Source organism: Pteropus alecto, unplaced genomic scaffold (genome assembly GCF_000325575.1).
Source record: "Pteropus alecto unplaced genomic scaffold, ASM32557v1 scaffold7, whole genome shotgun sequence".
NCBI lineage: Eukaryota > Metazoa > Chordata > Mammalia > Chiroptera > Pteropodidae > Pteropus > Pteropus alecto.
Genome location: NW_006494614.1, coordinates 36010015 through 36035698, shown reverse-complemented (window position 1 = coordinate 36035698; position 25684 = coordinate 36010015). Strand labels below are relative to the sequence as shown.

Genomic DNA, 25684 nt, shown 5'->3' with positions numbered 1-25684 from the left:
TCTCTTATTATCTAAGAATGTGAAACAATATTTAAAAACACCTTGAGGGAAGAAGGGCATGAAGTCATTAAAAGAAAGCACATTGCAACACTTCTGCAGGCTGAGTCAGGACTTGTCAGCCACTCATAATGAATCGCAAGGGGGTGGGCGAAAGGCGGAGCCTGAATTTGAATCAACCAATTCAGGTAAGAAAACAAACGCCGAATATCTGGACATCTTTATAACTGTAGTCCGCTTTTCTCTTTAGTTAGGAAGAGCAAAAATCCTAGTAACCTCTAGATGAAGAAAAACAGTCCAGTTTACTTTCCTTCCTGGGAAAGGAATTAAATCAATTCTTGGGGATTATACAGCCAATAGTTAACAAAACATAAGATTTGGTTATCTTCAAAGCAAGGAATTAACTTTAAATTCTAACTCAGATTTCTAAATATAAGACAGAATGTGTATTTCTAGGAGACTGCAGCTTTCACAAAAATAGGACAAACAGTTTATTCAGAGCTTGGTATAGATAGGGAATCAGTCAGCATCACTTGCACTTGGCAGGAAAGCAAAGGCAGGCAGGGCAGGGGAAAGCTTTATAGTAATTAAAATGACCTTCACTTTATCCTCAGCTTGACTAAACTTTGGACAGATTCCTACGTGATTGTAGGCTCTTGACCTCATTTTCTTACAGCATTTACTTGAGAAAACTTGTGAGGTAAATTCCTTCTCTGCCTTTTGAGATGTAAATATCCTAACTTCTTATAAGTTTTACAGCTAGGAATGTCTTAAGGTCCTGGGAGCCACCATCTCTTTGAAGTGTAATCAAGAAAGGCAGGACCCCTAACTGGTAGTCTGAGAGGATAGGAGCCCAATTTCATAAGCATCAGCAAACACAGATGGCTTAGTGGCATTGACTAACCTCCCCACTAATGTCGTCCAGTACTTTTCCACTAGCTCACCCCAAAGCTTAAAACCTCTCCCACCTTCTGTTTCAAAGAATTTGAGTTTAATCTCTCCCTTATTGCAATAGTCTTGAATAAGTCTTCCTTGCTTGTTTAACTTTGGTACAATTTTTCTTTGACAATAGCAAAAATTGAAGACTTCACATATGCTCTGTTGAGAAGCTAGAAGCAGGCTATTGGAGGGACTTCTTTTATAATTGGTCTACGGCTTTCTCTGGTGGGTCTTGAATTAGATGTGTGCAAACAAATAGGGAAGCTGGCAGTTATTGACCAAGTTCTGATCTTTCTGGGCTACTTGCATCAGAGGCTATGGTTTGGTTGTCTAGGCTAGTTCCTCCAGGGGTTGTAGGTCAGAGTTCTGTAACCTGATAAATAGTATCAACCTTATAGTGCTTGACATACAATAAAAATGTAAAATTAGCTATTATTATTGTTGTTGTTATTGTTTAGTTCATCTTTCATCCAAAGCCTTAATCTTTCATTAAAAAAAAGAGTAGAAGACATACAACACAAGAAATCATATCAAAACTAAACCAGTGGTTTATACTAAGACTCTTGTGTCTTTTTTTCATATGTTATTATATATGTGGTTTGGACATTTATATATTCAGTCACTCATTAATTTTAGGACTATCTTGAAGACAGAGTTAGAAACTAGAAGAACCAGTTACAGAATTTATTCTCTCTTCTGCCCCTCTCCCTCTCTTCCTCTCTCCACCCTCTACACACACACATACACACAATCAGCTATATACATTTATTTTGAGAGTCAATTCCTTAGGGTTCAGAATCCTTTAAACTCAGTTGGAGTATACTTTGTGTCTTTAATCCCTGTATATTCTTTCATTTTGAGAATAGGTACAATATAAACAGTAACATAGCCATTGTAGTGATTAAGAAAAAGAACTTGAGTTACTTCAATTCTGACTCTATATGTGACATTTTATATGTAAAATTAAAATAGGAAACAGCAAAACATAATATTTTTTGTTTGATAAGTACAAGTTTAGTTCACACATGAACTATTTTACTGGATTTAGATAATATATTAACATGAAATTTATTTTTTATTTATTATTTTAAAACAAGAATGAATCAAGAAAATAAAACATTGCATGAGTGGTACAGTTTAGTAGTTTTTTTGTTTCTTTTGCATTTTAGTCTTATTAAAGTTTACATGTTAATTACTTGACAATAATTTACATAATTATATCAGACTAAAGATCAAAGTTATTGTTTGTTTTACTTTATGATTGTTACTGAACATTATTTTCTCATATTGGTGTTAACAGTTATCTGCTTCGGGTGTCAGATTCACTAAGTACGCCACTGCCAATACGTAGTTATAAAGGCAGAAAAATGGAGGACTGAATGTGTTGGAATTAAAACAGATTTCCTGATCTAATCAATGCCATTTCTGTTATTCCTGATGTAAGAGAAAACAGTCCACTAATTAATTTTGACTTTGGATTTAGAATTAACTGATATATTATTGAATAATAATTATATGCTAAGTGCAACTTAGAAATGCAAGTACTTCTTGAGTATGTTCAAACAATAAATTAAAATCAGCAAGTCCTATTTCTTTATCATTTGTGGTTTCATTTAGCTCAACTGGGAAGTCAAGAAACCTGAGTTTTCCCCATTTGACTTATTCTCCAAAGGTGTTGTGGAAAAAGGCTAAATTGGTAATGACCAAGAAGTCCTTAATAATTCTTTCAGCTTGACTAAACTTTAGACAGGCTTCTTTCCTGGCCTTCTTTAGAACATTTACTTGAGTAAACTTTCTATGGTAAATTCTTTCTCTGCCCCTTTGAGATGTAAATCTTTTAGAAATTATCTTGCCACTTTTACAAACTAGGAATGTCTTTCTCAAGGACCCGGGAGCCATCCCATTGAAATGGAATCGTAAGGAGGGCAGCACCCATATCTCCCAGTTTCTGTGGAAGTTAGATAGGAGTCTAACTTCAGTGGACACTAATTAGCAAACTCAAATAGTCTAATCACAGAGAAAAACATTTGAAAATTAAGGAGTAACTTCTATGTGCTGGACACATCTCATTGATCAACCTCCCCACTAACATCCTCCAGTATTTCTCCCGCTCACTCCAGCGCTTAAAAATCCGTTCCTCCTTTGTTTCAGTGGAGTTGAGTTCAGACTGAGTTCTGGCCTCTTTTCCCTATTGCAATAGTTTTAAATAAAGTTTTCATTGACGGTTTAACTTTGTCCAATGCAATTTTTTGCTTTGACAGGGATCAGTAAGAGCGAGGGAGAAGCATTTCTATTAATGATACAGGGATAGATTTGACTTCATAAAGGCTAAAGATGTTTTGTCTCATGGGGACTGCAATGATTTCTTTATTCTGCTGACAGGGTCACTTGCATATGCTTTTACTGGGACTTCAGAGCACTGAACACAGGAATGTGAGGGCTTTATGTTCCAATTATGTCAGCAGCAGGAGCATTCACTTTCTGACCTCTGCAAGCTGGCTGTCCTCACAACAACTATCTTGTTAACCACCCTGTTTTGATTATTCATAGAATGTCTTTTGCTTAATTTGATTCTCACTTGAGTTGCATTTTCTTCATTACAGTTTTGAAGATGTTTATGGGCATCCTAGGACAAAGCATTATAGAGTCCCCCCTGTCCCAACCAATTAACTGGTGATAGTTAGACGTCTCATATGCCTTGGAGGAAACAGACAGTTCAGTTTGAAGGACAAAACCCTACAGCATTAAGTGAAGGTTCTGTTTGTCAGATGTTCTGTTCATTCTTGGAGAATGGCAGTAAGGAAGTTTCTACAACAATGATTAGTACAGGAACTTGATCTGACATTACATGAGAACCCTCTACGATGATGTGGCTGACTGCTTAAATAATGCTGAAGCGCTTAGCAGAATATCGTGGCTGGCAAAATGCAGAAAAGGGAAATTGGTGCTAAGGACCACAAGATAATACCAAGAACAGCTACAGCTCACGTGCAGAGACTAGCCCCGGAGCAGAGCACATATCTTGTGAGGCACTGGCTGAGAGATGAAGCCAAAATCTGGGGTTAGGTCCAGGTCCAGATGGGAGACCCCAGGGGGTGGCTGGAAAATGAACTTCTGCATGAGGCTTGTGAAGAAAAGGAAAAGTTCCATCTTGGCCAGCGCCTCGCCAGCACACATCCGGGGACCTGGACAGATGGACATGGAGGAGAGTTATAAGACATATCGGCACAAAAATTTGAAAAATAATCTGGACAAAGAGGAAAACTGTCCACATGTGATTTCTCCTATTGTAGAATGTGTGAGTCAGTCACTTAACTTCTGAGCATCATGGGCTTTATCTCCCAGTTTAAATACTAGAAATACAAAATAAGTACATATGCCAGCTCAACCTTATGAGTGCTCAGGACAGAGACAAGCAATTAAACAAACATTAACATTTTAGTGTGAAAATGTTATGACAAGTAAAGTCAAGCATATCATGAGAACATGTAGAAAAGATACCTACTGTGACTTGGTGAGTCAGGGAGGGCTCATGTGGAAGAGGCCATGATGCATTTGAGGGCTGAAAGAAATTTGACTCTGGGCATGAGGTAGGGGTCTTAGACCTAAGGCCAGAAGGATGAGCAGGAACTAGGTCATGCTGAAGCATTTTAAGAAGAGAGACTTGGTTAGTATTATTTTTGAAACATGAATTATTTGGGAAATGTCAAGATATCTGAAAAGTGGAGTAAGTTACAACAGAGGAAGGCAATCTTCTAGGTAGGTTTTTATTAAAACAACAAGGCACTTAATGACTATGTGTGTTGTGAATAGCACATGTATTTTCAGCTTTAATTTAATGAGTTTTGTGGGTTCATTATAGAGCATAGATAGTATATTTGGTTGAGTTGGAGTTTTATTAAAAGTTTCTGCTTCCATTCCTTCAGAAGACCCAACTGATTTCTTCTCTTTTCCGTTTCCAGAGTCTAAATCCTACACCAGCAGCATTGCTTTACTGCCAGTAAAATAGTAGATAGTACACTTAGATTTCTTTTTTTCTTTGTTTATTTAATTTGGAAGGTAACTCACAAATGTACTGAGTCACAGAAGACTTCAAAGCTCAGAAAAATATTAAAATGTAGATATTTTACAACACAGGGGAAGTAGTATTTTGGTTTGTATAGGATTTCAAGGGAACACATTAACTCTACAAATGGGAACATTTTCTCACTATGCTTAATAACAAGACAGGATATTTTTAAGAGTGAAAGGTATTGAGATGCGAGATGCCGATATTGACCTTGGCTCTGAGACTATTGCTCTCAAGGGGCTTACAGCCTAGTAGGTGAGTCTGAGAAGAAAATAGGTGATTATGTAGAGTGTCACAAGCTATATGATAGGATGTTGAGGGAACCCATGGAAAGAACACCTAATCTAGCTTTCTGGGTCAGATCTTTCCACCTGCTCAGCAAGAAATGCATAACTGAGCGGTGTCATCTAACTGCATAATAAATAAAGCAACTTAGGGTATGTTATCTACACTATGTTTAGGCCTTATTCAGTTTCATAGAAGCCTAGTTACCCAACAAGATAAAGCCTATATCATTTTAGATTACCCTTAAGATTAAATAGGTGAAAACATAGTAAATGATCTGTTTTAAAAATAAAGGCTATATGCAAAATTAGTTAGGAGTGATCTTAGAGGCCAATTAAAGACCTTATTTAGATGAAATAAGCCCTCTAGAGAATAAAATCTCAGTGCAGTAATAACTGATAAAGAATGAATTAGGATAAAAAGTGGCTTAAACACAAGTAGACAAAAATGAATATTTGGAGAGTTTTGGCACTCACAGCTGAGGAACAAAATTGATTTTGTAACTTTTTTTCTTATGTGACAGTTTTGTGATGATTGTATTTTAAGAATATTTCTATTTGTTTATATTAGTATTACTATTCTTAGATTTCCTAAAGTAAACAAAAAACAAAAATAAACAAAAACCCCAGTATATTTAGAGATGTTTAGAATTCCTGAGGTAAGCTAGGCAAAATCCTTTGAGGATCGGGCCACTCTGCAAATATCTGAACTATTTCTGCTCATCTCATAGTCCAGAGAAGCGTCTAGGCCTAAGTGTCTGAAAAACCATGGATGGCCTAGACGCATGTTGGTCATAAAAAATAAAAGTAATTGTTCATGGAGAAAAGGGATTGTTAAGAAGAACATAATTTCTTCTCCCTAAATATTAACAGCAGTAAGTTCAAGATCTGACAAAGGGATCTGAAAAATCTTTACATGTGATAACACATTTGATGCATCTTTTTGCTTGTAAAATGTTTTGGAATTAAATGTAGCTGATGTGCCCTCCAGAAATCATTATTTATCTTTTCATGGCTTTTTTTTCCCCCAAAAAAATATAAGGCAAGGAATTTTTGCAATAAATTGAGCTCATACTGTAAATTACATGTAAATTATTTTTCATTTCCTTTAACTCTAATTTTAGAGGCAATATTACATTTTTTAATTTTAAAGTAGGAGTCATTAATACATGTATCTTTTTTTTCTTGTATATCATCCTATGTGTATGTGTGTGTAAATATTTGGGAATGGATTATGCTTTGTATCTCTCTGTATCCCTCAGTTATGAGTAAGTGAAGAAAGTCTATCTTTAGGGTGGCTGTTGTGTACCTATCACTGGGTATCTTGAGTGAATGCTAAGCCATTATTTGTACAAGTAGAAAGGCCAAGATAATATATGGCTTATAGTGCAGTTTCATTATGACTCTTTCCTAGCAATGGAGAATTCATTTCAGGTTCTTTGGAATCCAGGCAGTTATAGAGTAAGTTCATTTAATTCCTTGGACTTTTAAAACTGACTGTAGTGGAAAGATCTTTCCTTTCTCTCTCCCCCCACTCTCCACCCCTTCTCAGAAAAAAAATCTTAAGAGAAACACTTGTATTTACATATATTAAAACAAAGTCAGGTAGAGTGAAGTGGACTTCCTCCCATCATTCTCAAATTCCTGAAGCTCTACCCTAACCTCAGCCAGAAGGAATCTTTAAGGATTACCTAAGAAAATATCTTTCCAATGCTTAATGCCCTACAGCCAATTGAAAGCCAGGGGAAGGACAGAATCCCAGCTCTTTCCACTCTTCCATGTTTCTGAAGTTTATTTCCTTCCACATGGAAAATATAAAACCTTAGCACTGTCCTAAGACAAGCCAAATCTCTCCAGCTTTTTCAAGCCACCATTCTCAAGTAAGATATCTTACCCACTGAAAAGGGCATGAAAGCTTCTTTCTTGATAAACTTTCCAGTGGAGCTGAGGAAGTGCTCAGGATGAAATGTGTCTGGTTTTTCCCAATGCGTTGGATCTTGAAGTACAGAGGTCAGCAAAGTGATGACCTCAGTGCCCTAGAAATAAAAATCTTATTAACGACAGAGATTAAATTCCTTCCTAAAAAAGTGGTTCTTTATGATCTCGATTGGCAATTTTTCAGAAGTAGTGTCTTGTAAAAGGAAATGAAAGTGGGTGGGGAGTGAAGAGGCAGCAGGCAGGGCTTGAGATTTAATGTGGAACATTCATTTACTCAACCAATTTTTTTTTTCAGTAACTGTTAAAAAACATAAGCCTTGGACTAAGAACTGAAAGCAAATTCTTACTTAGTCATGTATTTGCTTTATGATAACAACTGTTATTTAATGGTTGATAAATTCCAGTTTCTAAATTTGCATGATGGGAGTTAAATAGTCTTCTTTTGGTGACTATGAGCCTTACATGAAATGGCACAGACGACAGAACCTGGTGTAGTTCCTGGCAGGTTTGGGGACTCAGTGAAGTATGCTCTTTTATCTGCAGGAACTATGATCGTGGACAAGCTAAATCTAACAAGCCCATCAAAACAAATTCTCAGAAATAAGCTTCCTCACTTCCACAGCTTGCCACATACTCTGAAACAATTTAGAGCCATCAAAGAAAATAATTTTAATTATGATACAGGGAAGTGTATTCTGAAGACTAAAACTAAAATAATAATAAAAACAAAAGCCTGTCTGAAAAGTAAGGACAATATTCATTACTTGACCTTAGAGTGTCACAGCTTTCTCTTTGAGAACAATTTAGAATAATATCATTGGGGTTAGCTGTTTTATCACATGAATCCATATCGTTTTTGAGTCACAAAAAGCAATTAACTGCTTTAAAGTGTTTTGTTTAAAAAGATATTTATTTATTATTTAAATGTTTTGTTTAAATACACACACACACGGAGCTGGGCGTTATACTTGGACATTCTCCTTATTACAACCATGCTAGATTATTTCCATTTCATGAAAGAAAAGACTGGGCTCAGTGAAACTGAGGGACTTGACACCCACCCCATAGCATGGCAGGTCAGTTAGATGCTGTATCACCGCAAAGCTCTTTCTAATACAGTGCCTTATCAACTCACAGGGATGTAGATAACAAGAACTAAAGTCTTGCATTATTGCTTCTTCTTTTTCTTTTCTGGCATTGGTTGTATTTGTTTTTCTATTTCAATTGCTAATCTGATTAATTCAGTCTAATCGTGTGCTTAATGTATGTTAAGAAGAGAAGCTACAGAGATGAAGTTGACCCCCTTGTTTGCAGGTAATCCACAGGACAGGAAGTGATGGTGTGGAGCAGGGGATCTATGTAGCCTGTGGCTCCATGAATTCATACAGAGATGGGCCCAGAAGCAGTGAACAGACAAGTATCAAAGAAAAGATTTAGTGCTGTGAGCATACCACATGACCTTATGCCAATTCCTGCCTGCAGTTTGGTTTTCGCAAAAATATGTACATATTTCCTCAGTTTACTAATGGAAATCACAAGACTGCATCCAGATCTTATAATATTGGGAAGCAGAGGACATAAGCGTGTTTCTGTGTGGGGAGGGATGTGAAACAAAAGTACTGCTGACAAGAGGCCTGTGTGCTGAAGGTACAGGGCTCTAAAGGGTGGCAAACTGTCCCTACAGTCCTGTCTGCCTTACACACCAACCTTACTTAAAATCTCTGAACCCCAATTTTCTTAGCTATAACATAAAAAATAATAATACCTTATAAAATTGCACAGAGTAAATATTACCTATTACAAATACACATCAGTTACCTTTCATTGGATGGTAGAGAGGGAGACAGAGAGAGAGAAAAAGGGGAAGGCAGGAAGGGAAGGACAGATGGAGGGAAGAAAGAAAGGCAGGCCAAGATTATCTTTGACAGTTTATCCCGGTGCTTCTATGATTTTAAGTATCTGACATCCTTCCCCTCTCCTATCACCTCCCTTCCTTAAACCCTTACCTTTGGAATATAGTAATTTTTAAATATAATATTTGTTGTTGTGGCATGGGGTAAGCTTATGGGCAGAATATTAGCAAATCTCTGTACTTCATGAATCACAGCATCTGTGTATGGCATTTGAGTTCGGTGTGCAATTCGAGGCTGGGCTGACCCCACAACTTTGGTGATCTCATCATAGACCTTTTCTGGATTAAATGGAATTAGAGTGATTAGAGTCTGAGCTGGGGAGGGGTGTTGGAACGTTCTTCCCATTTTGTTTACATGTGAAAGTTAAACCCAAGGGCTCTTTGAATTCAGGCTTATTTTTCCCCTGCACCACTTCCACCCCGAAGGCATCTATTTCTAAGGCTCCTTTTGGGTACTGCATATAGTTATGCCTTCTGACTATATCGGAATGCTTAGAGAGCAAAATTCTTTTTCTTATGTCAGAAAACTAAAGGTACACTATTCTCAAGGATATGATTTAAAGGTATACAGTGTGGCCATAGAATTCTACATTGTCCAATCTAAGAGGTTTCTGATTCCTCTCCTTTAGGCAATGTTCTGAATCTTGGGAGACTTACTCTGGACCTCAGGATATCTCATCATGAGCAGAATCCCCCAGCGTAGTGTAGAGGCTGTGGTCTCTGTACCTGCTGTAAACAGATTACTAACAAGTGCCACCAAATTTTCATCACTGAAATAGTCAGTAGATGTACCTTTCTCCTGAAAGGGTAAAATGAATCATTAAAACGATATAGAATATTAAACATGTATCAGTGATGGGCATTTATTTTTCAGAGATGAAATAATTTTATACTGGACAACTGTAACAAGTAACCTATTGTGAATTAAAAAAACAAAGTGTTGCATTCTTCCCTCAATAGAATGGAATTTTTTTATTATGAAATGTGCAGAATTTTAGAATAAAGCACCTCCCAGACACTAATAATGACAAACACTTTTATCAATGAAAAGGCTGTTTGCCATTTAGAAAGACTGGAAATTAGTTTTTAATTGTATGATTAGAATATTCCCAGTAGTATTTCTTTAAAGAATTTTTAATAAACAATCTTTGTCAATTGAAATAACGTTTTTCGAGATTGAAAAGAATACTAATTCTAAAAGCTAACATATCTGAGATTTTTATATTATTTTCAGTGAGTTATATGAACAGTGGTGGAAAATATTTGAGAATGTACAATGTAATAAGTAGTATTTTTTGTAGTGTACAAATCTAACATTAATTACTTGAGTCCAGTTATCTTTCTTCTTTGAAAGGATTATTTTTCCTTGAGGTGCTATTAATTAAACCAAATAAACAATAGGCTAAGGTAACCCCTGAAGAAAACATTATTACCTCCTGCTGTCTGACCAAAAAGGCATCAATGAAACTCCTTGGATCATCCTTGTCAAATTTATGACGGCGATCTAGGAAAGTCATCCTTATAAAAGAAAATAATTCATCTCTATTCCTGAATACTGTCTTATGACTTTTTAGGAAGAACCCCAAACCAGGAAACATATTGAAAAGCTAAAAGAATAAAAAACAAACAAAGTAAATTAAATATACATGTGTAAGGCTTGCAATATGGAAATGACACTATTATGTCTTGAAAGCATTATAGAAATAGCATCTCATGTAGTCTTGAATTTTACCTCATCAGACTGAGCTAGGCAGTAAAATTTCCTCACTTATTGGAATTAAGTAACAAAATGAATATTGATATGGCTCACAATAAGTTTTATGTACTTAGAGTATTTTATACATTTGTGGTAATAAATCTACTTGGAGGTTATATGAGACATAAAAATATTATTGGCTCTATGGTCAGAACTATAGACATGTGTTATTCTTGCAAAACCTCAGGTAATACTTCAGGTCAAACTACATTAGTTTTGTGTAGCACACTAAATTTACCACTAATGTTTCCTGTAGGATCAGAACAATTATTTTTAAAATTTATGACAGGTTTACTGTTTACAGATCTTAGAGAGCAGCATCACTTAATCTAATATTTCCTGACTTCAGTGTTTGCTAAATTTTGTAGGTTTGTCAGTATATTCATTTTTTGAGAGAGATAAGGGTCTATACATATTTTGTCAGATTCTCAAGAGGATTCATAAACTCCCAAATGACTTAAAAGATTATTCCTAGAATTAGACCTTATAATTGCCTGATCTGGTGTTCCCTAGTGCTTATATTTAACCTGCACTTATGGAGTAAACCTTCATTTATGGAACAAAGACCAAATTATTCCAAAGTAAATTAATATAATTGATTGTCAGTGATGTTGCTGAAAATGGGAACTACTTAAAAGGCCCCTTTTTCCTACATTTTAGAAGACAGCAACCTTATTACTCAAGAATATAAAAAATTGGATTGTAGCATTTTTGTGAACTTACACAGCTCAGGATAAATACTAGGGTTTTATTTAATCTTTATGTTTTTTTTGTGCATGATAGTCCTCCTTTGTTAAAATACACTCTCTTAAGTGAATTCTACTGAGCGCTCTTTAGTCACTCATGGCTTAGCCCACGATCATGCATAATTAGTGGCATAGGTAAAAGGTAGATGGTCAAAATGATAAGAATTTTCAAAAGCCATATGATGAACTATTTATTGATGTGATTCATAATCCCTGCATCATAAGAGATTTGATGCAGTAATTAGCGATAGAATTATCAGATGTATTAACCAAGCAGGCTTGTCATGTCTCTGTACTCACAATATTCCAGAAAATGTACATTTTGAAATGGAAATTCTCTAATAAATAATTTTTCATGGTCTCTTGAACAATCAAGTGTACCTCAGAAGAACTAAAGTGGATAAGAAAGATACAGTTACCGTAATTGTAGGACTTCCAACAATTTTCACATTCTCACCAATCAAGGTTAAGAGTCTCAGGAATTGGGTGCTTTGGTAATTGAACCGTTTTCCAAGCAACACTGACACAATGATGTTAGCAACAGAAGTATTCATTATTGTTTTGATCTCAAAGGGCTTTCCTACAAGAGAATTCGTTAATCAGATTAAGAATGTTCATATACGCAGTATTAAACCCCTTCCAGAAAGAATAGGACAGAGTGTCAAGTAAAGGATTCATAGAAAGTGATAACTGATGACAGTGCCTCCCAAGGAGAGGTAAGACTAGAATGGGCCCTGAACATTACCCAGAATTTGGTTAAAAGATTGCCACAGGGAAAACTAAAAGTATAAATAAAAGAAAATCGGCATTTGTCTCAGTTAAAGAAATTAAAATGTGACAGATGAGGGACATTTCATTGTATCTGTGTGTGTGTAGTGGGGGGAGGGTTAATGTATAATATCTGGGAAAATATCATTTCAACCTACTAGGCTGCCTTCAAGTTTAAGAGTTTAAAATATGACATCTAGATAATGAAAATGATTCTACTTTAAAGTACTTCATTTAGAACAATTCCTTGGATTAGTCCCTTCTGCTACTGGGTTCTGTTTTCCTCAGCATTGTTTAAAATTATATAAATTATTAAACATATATCAGTGGATGGGCATTTATAAGAGAAGAACATTACTAAGATTCACTTTTAACATCAGCACTTCCCTTAAATGTGGAGACTGAAAGCCTAAGGAAATTCTCGTAGAGAAGGTTTTCTTCAAGTACAAATGGAAAGGCATGTGGGATGCTGTGTACACAAAGCCTTGAGAAATTAACGTTTGTTAGGAACTTAGCAGTGGAAAAAGAATGGTAATTTTTCTATAGGTATACTTCCAAGAGCCTCTCTCTTTCTAAGTGTACAGGTACTGCTGACTGAGCGTGTGGGTCACTGAGACTTCTGTTTCTCCTCTGCACTCATCTCGGGGTTGTCTACCTTTGAACATTTCTCTTTATATTAATTCTGCACCAGTGAATATAATATTCAAATGAACTCATTTTTAATAAGGAATGAGCTCAGTTTATTGAGGAGATGAGAAAACTCTTTATATAAAATGAATTTTTGGATTATTCATCCCACATATCGATAAAAATAATATGGAATTAACTATATGTTATGTAAAAGGATCAGAAACATACTTATTACTGAGGAATTGTTCCAGGTTAAAGGAGGCAAAAGAGACAAGACAACTGAATGCAATGTGTGATCTAAAATTCTTTTTTTCTCTTTAAGACATTAATAGGACAATGGCAAGATCTGAATAAATCCTGCAGATTAGATAGTATTATCATGTATGTTAATTTCCTGATTTTTTAAATCAAGAATACTTTTTTTACATAAGAGAATGTTTTTGATTCTTTTAAAGAAACACATTGAAATATTTAAAGGGGCAGCATGTCTGCAAAGTACTCTCGAACAGTTCTGAAAGAGAGAGAAAGAAAGAGAAAGCAAATGTTTTTAAAATGTTGACATTTGGGGAATCTTGGAGAGAAATAGAAAGAGATTGGGAATTATTAACATTGTCTTGGAATTTTTCTACAAATCCGAAATTATGTCAAAAGAAATAATTCAAAGTATAACGTTTGTTGACTTCTTTGTCATGAAAAACAAGATGTTTTATTCGTTCTATGCTACGTACCTCTGTAAGACTCAAAGTTCTGTATGAGATGCTGGCATTCCTCTATAATCGTGTCTTCTATCTTTCGCTTGCCCATCCCAAAGTTCCGTAAGGTGGTCAAACTAAATCTTCTCATAGTTTTCCAAATTTCGCCATGAGAAAAGACAATTCCTTATGGGAAAATTTTTTGAATTATTTCTTTGAAGCTTTTAAAATTAAATTTGGAAGCACAAATAAACATTAAGAAAAGGTTTAATTCTCTCTGTTGAAAGCAAGGGAAAAGACATCTCTTTCTCTTAGAGCATTTACTTTAGAAAACTTTGTAAGAAATACGCTCTCATCTCTTTGATCTTTCAACAGCTTTATGACCTACAAATGTCTTTCTTAAGGACCTGGGAGCCATCTCTTTGGAATGTAAATGTTAAGGGAGAGAGTGCCTGCACCTATTTCTCATCTTCTGTGTCTGGGAGGGAGCTTAACTTCAGTGGATGCCTCATTCCAAGGTGCAAAACTACCTCCTGTCATAAAGATGAGAAGTTTATTTTTCATTGTATAAAGCCAATTATCACAGAGGGTCACCCCAATTACCAGGTGAATCTAGTACAAACTGTGTGACAAGTGGTACTGTCAAGTCCTCTTACTTGAAGACCTGTTATTTTTCTTGAGAACATTTTTTGTAATGGGTTGTATTTGCTTGATTATATAAAAGGGAGAAATGTATTCCCATCTTTGTAGTCTCTTAGAGGATGCACATCACAATCTCATTTAATGCCTATTCCATAATAAAATTGTTTTCTTCCTCTATTATCTTTGTGGAGAGGAAGATTTCTGGGTTGGGAGAAGGCTGTGTTTTTAATTATATTTCTCTAACAAATTCACTACTGTATGCAATTCTTGTCTACTATACACTTACATCATGCTAAGTGTAAGGTGTTGTTAAGTAATTGCTGAACAATAGAAAGCAAAGTTTCTTAGGGAAAATTGTAGATGTGTAGACACAAGTCTACCCAAGTAAAAAGTTAGAAGTAAATAATTACCAAGGGGTGTGATCAAGCTTTCACATTAAGGCTATATATACTAATTTCTAGGGACATATAGTATTGTAGCATATAGTAGTGCTCAATAAATTGTTACTGAATGAACAGATATGTGAATTTATGCATGGCTAAAGGAAATAATAATAATCAGATGAGAGAAGTTTCTCAGAAGAGTTGGAGCATGTGCTAACTTTTAGAAAAATAAAGAGAAGTTTCCTACATCTTTCCATGGTGGAATTTGTGGTGATATTTGTGGCATTTTTTCTTATGTTTCAGTTCCTAACCCCAACCCTTTTCCACACCTGCATTTTCCTTCTTTTCCTATAGAGGTGCAAGAGACAGGGAAGAAATTTCTGAGTTTGACCAGAAATACTAAATTAGAATAGACTAAGGCAACTACATGTTAGAAGTTGGGTAGTACCAGCCTTGCTAGTCTCAACACAGAATCCCAAAGAAAGGAATAAATATCTCAGAGCCATTTTGCCACTTCATGTCAGGTTAAACCTTGCTTTGAAAGGATACTGATCATATCCAATTCTTATATTAATTTAATACTATTCTGTCCATGGATCTTGTACTACATAAAATTCTTTTATAACGAATACATGACTCTTCAAACTATCTCACCTTTACATTCAAAAATTTACATATTAGAATATAAAGGGTCCACAGAAGTCCCTCTACCTTTCAGAGAATAGTGATAATGCAACAGTCATGTAATTGTGAAGAACATGAAATTAGCACCATGAGAAACTGAACTTTTAAAAAATACTGGGCCTAAAATTCTGCATGTATTTAAGTGGTACAGCAAAATAATTTATTAAAATGAAGTAGTAAATACTCCAAAATGGTCTAACAGTAACAAAAATATTAAAAATTTATTTTGTTAATTCAAGATTGGTGTAAAGAATGCTTATACCCATTTGAATGGTTTTGTATTACTAGACTTGGGTGATTCAGAACTGTAGTCATTTTCATCTTTAAGCAATATTTTCTATGGCCAGTAAAGTCACTTAAAAAAAAAAAAAAAAGACCAATTGCTTCTTAAAATGAATGATTTGCTTGAGGAAAAAAATATTAGATTTGATATTGATAAAAACTAAAACAATTTTCTGTATAATCATAAAATCAGTCAGCGTATTTGAGATATTGTGGAAAAGAGCAGAAGTACCAGGAGGTAAGAGCCAAGAAAATGTCCCAAATATCCAGAAGAAATAAAAGAAGATAAATCCTAGAAACTCCAGGTCAGGGATCTTGAATGACCTGTTGTTCCTCACTGCTGTTATCATGAGATGTAAATGGAAATTTCAAGAAAAATAAATGTTCTAAGGTCTGAACTAGTAAATAAAATGTGGGTTAAATAAAATTAAACAGGCGCTTAGTGTTTTTCTGAGGCTTTGATCTGCTAATGGACCCATGAGTCTAAGTAGCATTTCTCAAAATCACTTCACTCATACTGCTTTTCTTCATGGAACATCTACAATGTCTCATGATTTCACGGAACAATTTTGTGAGGGCAATAGTACGAAAAATGATTTTAAAAGGTTTTGAAGCATTAAAATGGCTTAGTGATATTTACTAAGAGCCAATATTAGTTTATTAAAACTAATTAATATCAAAGCGAAATCATTCCCATTTTAACAAATTATTAAATTAGTGTAAAAGAGCTAAACAGTTAGTGTTAAAGTTACTCTAATAATTTAAAGAGTTATTAGATTAGTAGAATGCCATAAAAATAGAGTATCTGAATTTCACTAAGGCATTTAGCAAGGGTGCATATGAGCAAGATACAACTTTATCCAGGTGAAAGTATAGTTCGGTATGTTTATATCACTGAGTGTATTGTTTAATGAATCTATGCCAGCCATGAGATTGACCTCTTTAAACTGGCGACTTCTTTTCTTTTTCATTTGAATTTCTCTGGCATTTTTCTTTTCACTTAGTTGCTGGCTAATAATTGTCTGTTTAATAGAAATGATTAATGTGCACAATAGAAATAAAGCCAGAAATCATAAATTTTCCCCTAAGTAAATCCTATTTGTGTACTATACATCGATGAAGAAAAAACTTTATTGTGAAAGGAAAAATGCAAGCAAATATAGTGCAATTGATTTAATAATTTTAACCACAGCATATAAATTTAGAGTTTATTACCTTTTCCTTCAAAAAATCTTTCAAATATAGGCACCTGAGGTCGTTCTCCAAATTGATCACCATAATTAACCAGGGCATCTTTCACTGTTTCGTATCCAGAGAGCACCACCACCTTCTTTGGCCCCATTTGGATGGTGTAAATGGAGCCATATTTCTGGGAGAGCTTAGGTACATAAGAAAAAGAGAAGCAACTAAAACACTGTGCTTTGATAAAGAGTGAACGAGATCTTGATCTTTGGGAATTTAATTTGAACAAACTAGCCAGTTTTATGATCCTATAAAATGAGAACACTGGACTAGTTCACTAAGGATACTCCTGTGGTTGCTACACCTGTTTAAGTCATAATTATGATTATCAGTTGATTACCTTCATGCTCCATTTTGTTTGAGATTTCACAGTAACAGTGCTTGAACATCATGGAACTGACCCATAGTTTCTCCTTTTTTTTTGTTCGAAAATCTTAACGCCCTCCCAGGACTCTAGGGAGACAAAAAACTTCCTGACTACCACGCTGATCATCTGATCACCTTACTCATGCCCTTTCTTTTGTGGGGTGCTAGGACCATAGCAGACCCAAGTTAGCTCATCATTATTGTGTGACACTTCTTACTGCAAAAAACATTTCATTCTTTTTTTTGCTAATTAAAAAAATAACAAGAGCCCACATTTACTGCCCCCAACTATATCCCTAGCATCATTATGTCCTCCAAAGAACATTACAAAAAAGTGAAGTAGATATTATCTCTGTTGTATAGGCAGTCAGTGGCAAACATCCGCAAGGGGTACACATTCAAGTTCACTGGCTACAGAATTCAAGTAGAGAGTGAGATGACTTCTAATGATCCTTTAAAAAACTTTATTTATATAACCCAGAAATCCCTCTTCTGGGTATCTATTTTCTTAAAATTTGAACATGTTTATTTCTAGAGATATATGCACCTTGATGTTCACTGCAGCATTATTCACAGTGGCCAAGACATGGAAACAACCAAAGTGCCCTGTGATAGATGATTGGATAAAGAAGATATGGTAAATATATATAATGGAATATAAGCCATAAGAAAAGGTGAAATACTGCCATTTGTGACAACATGGATGGATCTCGAGATAATCATGCTAAACAAAATAAGTCAGACAAAGTGCTGAGAACCATATGATTTCACTCATATGTAGGATATAAAACTGAAAGTAACAAATGAACAAAACAAACTCGTAGAGACAGACAACAGTTTAGTGGTTACCAGAGGGAAAGTGGGGAGAAGAGAAAGCAGATAAGGGTGAAGGGGGTCAAATACATAGTGACAGAAGGAAATTTGACTTTGGATGGTGAACATATAATGTAACATATAGATGATATTATTATTGAATTGTATACTTGAAACATATAATTTTATTAACCAATGTTGCCCAATAAATTTAATTAAAACATTTTTAGAAAATAACATTAGGATTACAACAGGAATCTCAAAGGGGCTCCCTAATTTAGGAAGATAATATAATTACGATTACTATTTCATGGAAGTGAAAATTAAAATAGGAATTTAAGGCAACAAAGACAGTTTCTTAGATGAGAACTACTCTATAATATTGCATGTTTCAGGCAAAGAGCAAAAATCAGAGAGGTAAATTAAAAAAATATATATATGTTAGAGGCTATGGAGAAGTGGGGAAAAGACATTTCTTAAATGAAATTAGTACAACAATAGTACAGAGGTAGAAATGAGAAAAAAATTTGAAGACTAAATAGTAAAGTAATTAAGCTGGTTGATATGTAAGCAAAAGATAGGGATGGCGAGGAAACAAACAAATGCTGTTGGGGAATATGGAATTAGATAAAGGACTTTACTGAGAAGTCTTGTTCTTCTGAGGAATTAACCTGTCATGTGACCTCTGTGTGTAGGAGAAGGAGCCATAGAGTAATATCAGAAGACCAGAAAACTCAAGTCCTGGTTTTTTAGTTACAAATAAGTCAATCACTTTGAGTCACATTTATCTGTAAAATTGAGATAAAAATATCATCCTTGTTTTTCTACTAGGGTAATTGTGAGGAGTAAGTGAAATTCTTGTAGCCCTTTATAAAATAAAAAGTACAATATAATTGTAAAATGTTATTATGTTGCCCACTGAGAGTAAGTAATGATCTTCAGTTCAGTATATCTCCCTTTAAGATTTTCAAACAAAAGTTATAGAATATAACAGAACTTAATTTCTACTATCTGCCTTTTGTAACTTAAAAATGGAAATTTATACCCAAATGCCAACTATGTGAGCTCTTTTCCTTCTTTCCTTCTTTTCTTCTTTCCCGTTTTTTAAAAAAAAATTATTTTACCCCATGATCAAGAACTATAAAATCTTTGAAGGAGAAATTAGAGAAAATTAGTCTTGTAAAGGTTCATAACGAGCCACCTCAAGATGTGCCTCTGTAGTATGCATACTATTTCGAGCTGAAGGCAACCAGGACTCTGTGGAGGCTCAATAGAAACTTCTGCCCTTCGTAACTACCTAGAAGAATTTAAATTAAGGGCCTTGTCCTTAACAGGAGATTATGAGAGAGATAACCTTCTTTTGACCTATCTATAGGTCAAGACAAACTTCTAATTACTGAATATCTTCTCTTATCATTCTCAATGACCTTCCTCTCTTCTGAAGCCTCAAGGCGATCCTCAACTCAGAATATCACATATACCTAAATTTTTCCTTTCTATCTTTGAATCTCTCATGTTTGTAGGTTCTCTGACTGTCATGTATGTGAAATTTCCACACATACGTGTATATAATTAAATTTGGTCATTTTATCTCGCTTGTCTATTTTATGTCTATTTAATTATTAGAACAGCCAAAAGAACCTGAGGGTAGAGGAAAGTTTCTTCTTCCCCTACTGTTTACTACTTGGACTAATCCTGTAATTTTACAGATTAGGAAACAGAGATTAAATTCTTATGTCATTTACACAGTTAATTAATGGCAGGTCCAGAACTGAATTTGGGGTGTTGATTTCTGGGGCCATGCTCTTGCTTGTGCCTCTGTACACACTGTTTTGAGTAGTTAACTAAAAGTCTCTAGAATAAAATTATTATCAAAATTCAGTTCCTTCGTAATAGAGTATATATGAAATACATAGATCAAAATGGTTGAGATAAAGAATACTAGTCATAAATATTTCAAGATAAAAATACCACCTTATAATGGAAATATTTTTACTAGCATTTTTATATATGCAAATTTAAAAGAAACTAAAGGTTAAATTTAAAGCAGCTCTATTAATTTTAAATCCTATCTAATAACCTCATTATACATCTATGAACCAGTTGTAAATATATTCATGCTAATAAACCCACAAGGGTAGAAATGATTTAGGAAATTATAAATATGTATGAAATGAACACTGATTTATTTTTTTTACCTCCAGCATGGTTTGATATGGCCTCTTCAGATTCAGGATGTGCAGATTTCCAATAATTGGCAAAGGTCTGGGTCCTGGAGGAAAATGTTGCTTAGAAGCTTTAGTCATGAAGATTTTAATATTTAAAAGAAAAATAAGAATCAGGCTCAGAACTGGAAGTATGATGGAAGAATCAAAGCCACTCATTATCTTTAAGTGGAAGTAATTATTAAAACAATAGAAATCTTTGTGATTACAACCAAACAGAATCAGCAGCTTCCAGTGCAAATCAAAAATGTGAATCGGTTGCTCCTGATACTTGTTCTAACCTATAGGCAACCATCTATTTTATAATTAAAATTAATCAAGCCCTACACTGTGTGTGTGTGCCTTATTTGAACTCCTTTGCCCTTGCTCCTTTTTCACTTCTCAGTTCGAACATGTTCTATCCAATAGAGTCTGGAGGGATTTTCTTTTCATGTAAAACAGGGATTAGTCTTAAAATTTCAGAGAAATACAACATGTTTAATCCTCAGTGTGAAATCTATACTTTTATAATACAATTAATTGTACTATTTGCTAAGATGCACCATAATTTGTTGAATGACAGTGTTATACCAGGAATTTCAAGGTTCTTATATAATGGTGAGCTCATACCCTTTCACTCTCCAAAAAAAGTCTTATAAGAATCTCAGCGCCATGGAGAGCACTGATTTTTTAACCTAATGAATGCTATGTGCGGATCCCAGCAAGATATTCAAACTCTTTGAGTCTTAGTTTCTTTATTTCAAACTGAGGAAAATAATAGTACATAAATTGTTGAATTATTGTGATGGATTAAGAATTAACAGATATACATACAGCTAGTGATATCTACTTAAAATTTAACACCTGGCATTCCTAATTTTTCTCACTCTTTCATTCACTAACAAGCAATTTCATTTGTTTATATTTGTATTCCCTTCCATAAGAGTTAATTTAAAAAATATTTTCTGTCACCATTTTTTTTACCTTTTTGTGCTATTGACTTTTTATCGTGCATTTGAGAGATAGCTCATTCTAGTTGACTTGCTCAAGAAAGAAACTTATCTTTCCATTTTGTGTTTGAATGACTATACATAAAGAAATAGATTAATAGATTAAACTATCCTTAATATATCACCTTCTTGATAATAGAATAGCAAATAACAATATTTCCTCAAGGTTTTACTAGTTGCCATCGTATTATGTGTTTTTTAGTTTATCATTTGTTTCCTCCAAGGAATTTAAAATTCTTGAAAGCAAGCACTTTTTTTTTTTTTTAAACCTACTGTGAAATCTTTAATATCTAGAACAGTGCCTGGCACTTAATCAATTTAAATTAGTGAATAAATGAAGGAATAAATGAATGATTGAAGTCTTTTGAATATTTTGTTTTCTCGAGAGTCATTCCTAGTAACAGAATTTGGGAGAACCAAGTGACTATATGTACGAAATTCTGTCATTTGATAGGTAAGGAAATTAAGACCCAGAGAGTTCATATTTAGTAAGGATCATATAGCTTTTTCTAATAGAGCTGCAATTAGGACTTAAGTCTGCTCCTGTTACAATGCTGCTTAAGCTGTATGGCTTAATGCCACGATAATAAATATTTTGTACACAGCTATTTGACTCCTCTGCTTGGCATGGCTTTGGACTGCCAGATTCTAGATAACCCTGTTTGGCAGGCTCTAATGAAAACATTCTTGAGTCGAGTGTTGAACATTTGAATAGTCTAAAAGAGGCAGCTGCAGGCACAAAACAAAGGGCAGTATTTTTTTGCCTGAAAAATGAATGTTAGTTTCAGAGCCATCTGTTCAACGACATCCTTACTTAACAGTGTTACCATTAAATAGGGTCATTTTCTAAAACAAGGTTTGGAGGGAGAGACGAAGAGAGTTCAATCAAACCAAATGGGGATGTTATCAGAAGTTAAAATGACTTGATTCTTTCCAAATGCACTACATATAATAGGCACTACAATATGAAATAATAGATCCTAGTGATGCTGTTATTATTCCAATATTACAAATGTAGAAACTGAGGCTTTAAAGTCTGCCAAGATCACATAGTTGATAAGTGAGAGAACTCAAGTTTCCCTGATTTCAAAGCTCTTAATATCTATGACATATTGCCACTTCCCAATATTGGGAATTTACATACACACACATCTGGCTCTGATGAATATAGCACCTGGAAATTTGATGATAGCTAACTAACAATCAAAAAATACAGTCAGAAATGTTTTTTGATTGCTCTGCTTCTGAGCCGGTAAAGAAAAATGCTGAATATACTTACCTTTATTTTGAGGGATCTGAGTTAAGAAAGCTGGTTTTTTGTGTTTGTTTTTGTATACTTCTGTTAATTATCGAGAGAGGGGTAATGAAATTTCTGACCCTAATTGTGGATTTACCTATATCTCTTTGTAGTTCTATCCATTTTTGCTTCATGTAGTTTGAAGATTTGTTATTAGGGTGATAAATATTTAAAATTGCTATGTTCTCTTAATTAACCATTTTATTATTATGTGATTACTTGTTTATTTCTGCTTATAGTCTTAATAGTAAATTTATTTTGTCCAATATTAATATAACTTTCCCAGCTTTTTTTTATGACTGCTGTTAGTATGGTATATCTTTTCCTCATCCTTTCACTTTAAGCCTATTTTTTTTCTTTGTATTTAAAGAACATTCTTCAAAGGCAGCATGTAATTGGGTCTTGTATTATTTATTTAATCTGACAATCTGTTTTTTTTTTTTTTAATTTGAGTGCTTAGACCATTTATATTTGATGTTATATGGTTATTTTTTTTTTTCCCATTCATCTCATCTATTCTTTGCTCTCTTTTTCTTGTTTTTCTGTCTTGTTTTGGATTTAGTATCATTTTTGTTTGTTTTTGTATTTTTAGAAATTGATTTTATCTTCTTTGCTGGCTTATTAGCTATAACTTTTTTTTGTTATTTTAACAGTTGCTTTAGAGTTTTAGTATACACCTTTAAGTTATCACAGTTTATCTTCTAATGATATATCACTTATTTAGAGTATAAAAACATATAATAGTATACTTCCATTTCTTTCTTCTGGGCCTTTATGCTATTTTTCTCATATATCTTACTTTATATATATTATAAACCCTAGAGCACTTTTATTTTTGTTTTAAGTCAATTATCTTTTAAAGAATTTAAATATTAACAAATTTTAAAAAATTATATACTTACCCAAGTAGTTACCATTCCCAGTGCTCTTCATTCCTTTGTGTATTATATTTCCATCTGGCATAATTTTTTTTTTCCTGCCTGAAAGACTCTTTTAACATTTCTCATGGTGAGGTCTTCTGGTGACAAATTCTTTCATGCTTTATGTCTGCAAATGTCCTTATTTTTCTTCTAGGTTTGTAAGATTTTCACTGGGTATAAAATTCTAGATGGGCAATTTTTAATTTCAGTACTTTAAAGATGTTGCTTTGTTGTCTTCTTGACTGCATTGTTTCTGATGAGAAATCTGTTGTCATCCTTTGTTCCTTTGTATGTAAGGCATATTACCGCTTTCAAGTTTTTCTTTCTCACCTGTTCTGAGCAATTTGATTATCATTTGCCTTGGTATAGTTTTCTGCATGTATCTTGTCCTTAGGGTTAATTGAATTTCTTGGCACTGTGGTTTTATAATTTTTATCAATTTTGTAAAACTTTTGGCCATTTTTTTCTTAAATATATATATTTTGTGACTTCCTTACTTAGGGGACTCAAATTACATGACTTCCTTTAATTCTTTTGAGTAGTTCTTTCCCTGGCCCCAGGTAGTTTTTTCCTACACATACACTAATTCGTACTCTGCTTAATATTCCAGGGATCCTATGTAGATCACAAGGATTCTCTTTCTATGTAGCTCCCTCTGGCACTCTGTTTTGCTCACTCGAGTTATATTGCCTCTTTGGACTTTCAGCAATACATTCTCAACTCAGGAGTCTTCTGGCCTTCACCTGTGTTTCCCCTTCCTGCACCACACCTGGGAACTCTCTTAAGGTATTAAGTTGGAGCTACAGTAGAGCCGATCTCATTTGTTTTGCATCTTTCAGATATAACTGTGATTTGTTGCCTGATGTCGAATGTCTTGTCATATATATATTTTTTTCCCATTTTTGTTATTGTTTGATTGGTTCAGGTGGGGGGGGGGTCGGGGGGGAATTTTGGTCCCTGTTAATACATCTTAGGCAGAAGTGGAAGTTAGAAGATCTCTAAAATACATTATTAAGTAAAAATATAAATAATAGGCAAAGAATATAAATATTTCAATTGCACAAAGGAAAGTAAATGTATCTGTTTATGTATAAACTTTTTAAAGAGTCTAATTAACTTGTTAATAGTAGCAACATCTATTAAGAAGAGTGGGGTATCTGGGAGGCGGTTAAGAAAAGGGAAGCTATCACTTATTATTTAGAAAGACATTTGGTACTATTAGATTTTTTTGCTATATATCTGTCATATATGTATATTATTTTCATAATTTAGAAAAAGTTAGAAATTTTAAAAATCTGTTGCAGAGTTAAGGAAGCCGAGGTGAAAACAACTTAGTATTTTTCTTATTTCAGAATAAATTAGGACTGTGCATGTGTGTGTGGGTGTGATGTAGCAGGTTGGGATGGAGTATTAATTCTGGAGAAATATTGCATTTGCTACCGTGCTTGCAAGTTGCTGGAGCATGGAGGGTCATCTTTTAAAGAACATAATTTTAATAGGATGAAGTATAATTGTTTATTGTTATTATTACTGCGAGTTTATTATGCACCTGCCCTATTATAAGTACTTAAGTGTATATGTAGAATAAACAATAAGCCTATGAGAATATTTCTATCACCATCTTTGATGATAAAATTGAGATAAAAATAAACTGTCTAAGCTTATATAACAAGAAAGAGAAAGAGTTGAGATCTAAACCTAGGTAGCCTCGCTCCAGAATCCATACTTTAATCACAACATGTCATTCCTCTCATACTTGTTTAAACATCCTTCTCAGCATTTAAAACTATGCCATAATAATATTATGCAATTCTGATTACAGAAAAAGCCTCTTTGTCTATCTGTTATTCATTGTCCTTAGCATTGTGATTTTGCAACCTTGAGGTATTTACAGGCTTAGATTTTGGTTCACTTCCATAGGCCTCCATGGCATGGGAACCACCTTGTTCTAATGGCCTCCTTGTTTAATTAATTTAACAAACTTCATCTTATTTTTCTTGCCATGTTCTTCCTTAGTGTAAATTTTAATCTAATTTTACATATACAAATATAACCCCAAATCTAGAATCTGTCAAATAAAAGACAAATCTGGGTTTAATAAGCAGAGACT

At 34.1% G+C, this 25684-nt stretch overlaps 2 protein-coding genes across 3 annotated transcripts in view; one reads left to right on the top strand and one right to left on the bottom strand.

The window, feature by feature from the left end:
- Window positions 1-25684, top strand: part of CUNH6orf141 (chromosome unknown C6orf141 homolog) — a 54552-nt gene that overhangs the window by 6134 nt on the left and 22734 nt on the right. The gene's annotated exons all lie outside the window — the stretch shown is intronic.
- Window positions 3711-20527, bottom strand: LOC102892572 (cytochrome P450 2K6-like). Its single transcript, XM_006926825.2, has 9 exons — window positions 20342-20527; window positions 16938-17100; window positions 13768-13917; window positions 12061-12221; window positions 10573-10746; window positions 9797-9938; window positions 9234-9418; window positions 7184-7325; window positions 3711-4121 (listed from the first exon to the last, which is right to left on the bottom strand). Exons 1-9 carry the CDS (start codon window positions 20525-20527, stop codon window positions 3934-3936), a joined length of 1491 nt encoding a protein of 496 aa, XP_006926887.1. The 3' UTR covers window positions 3711-3933.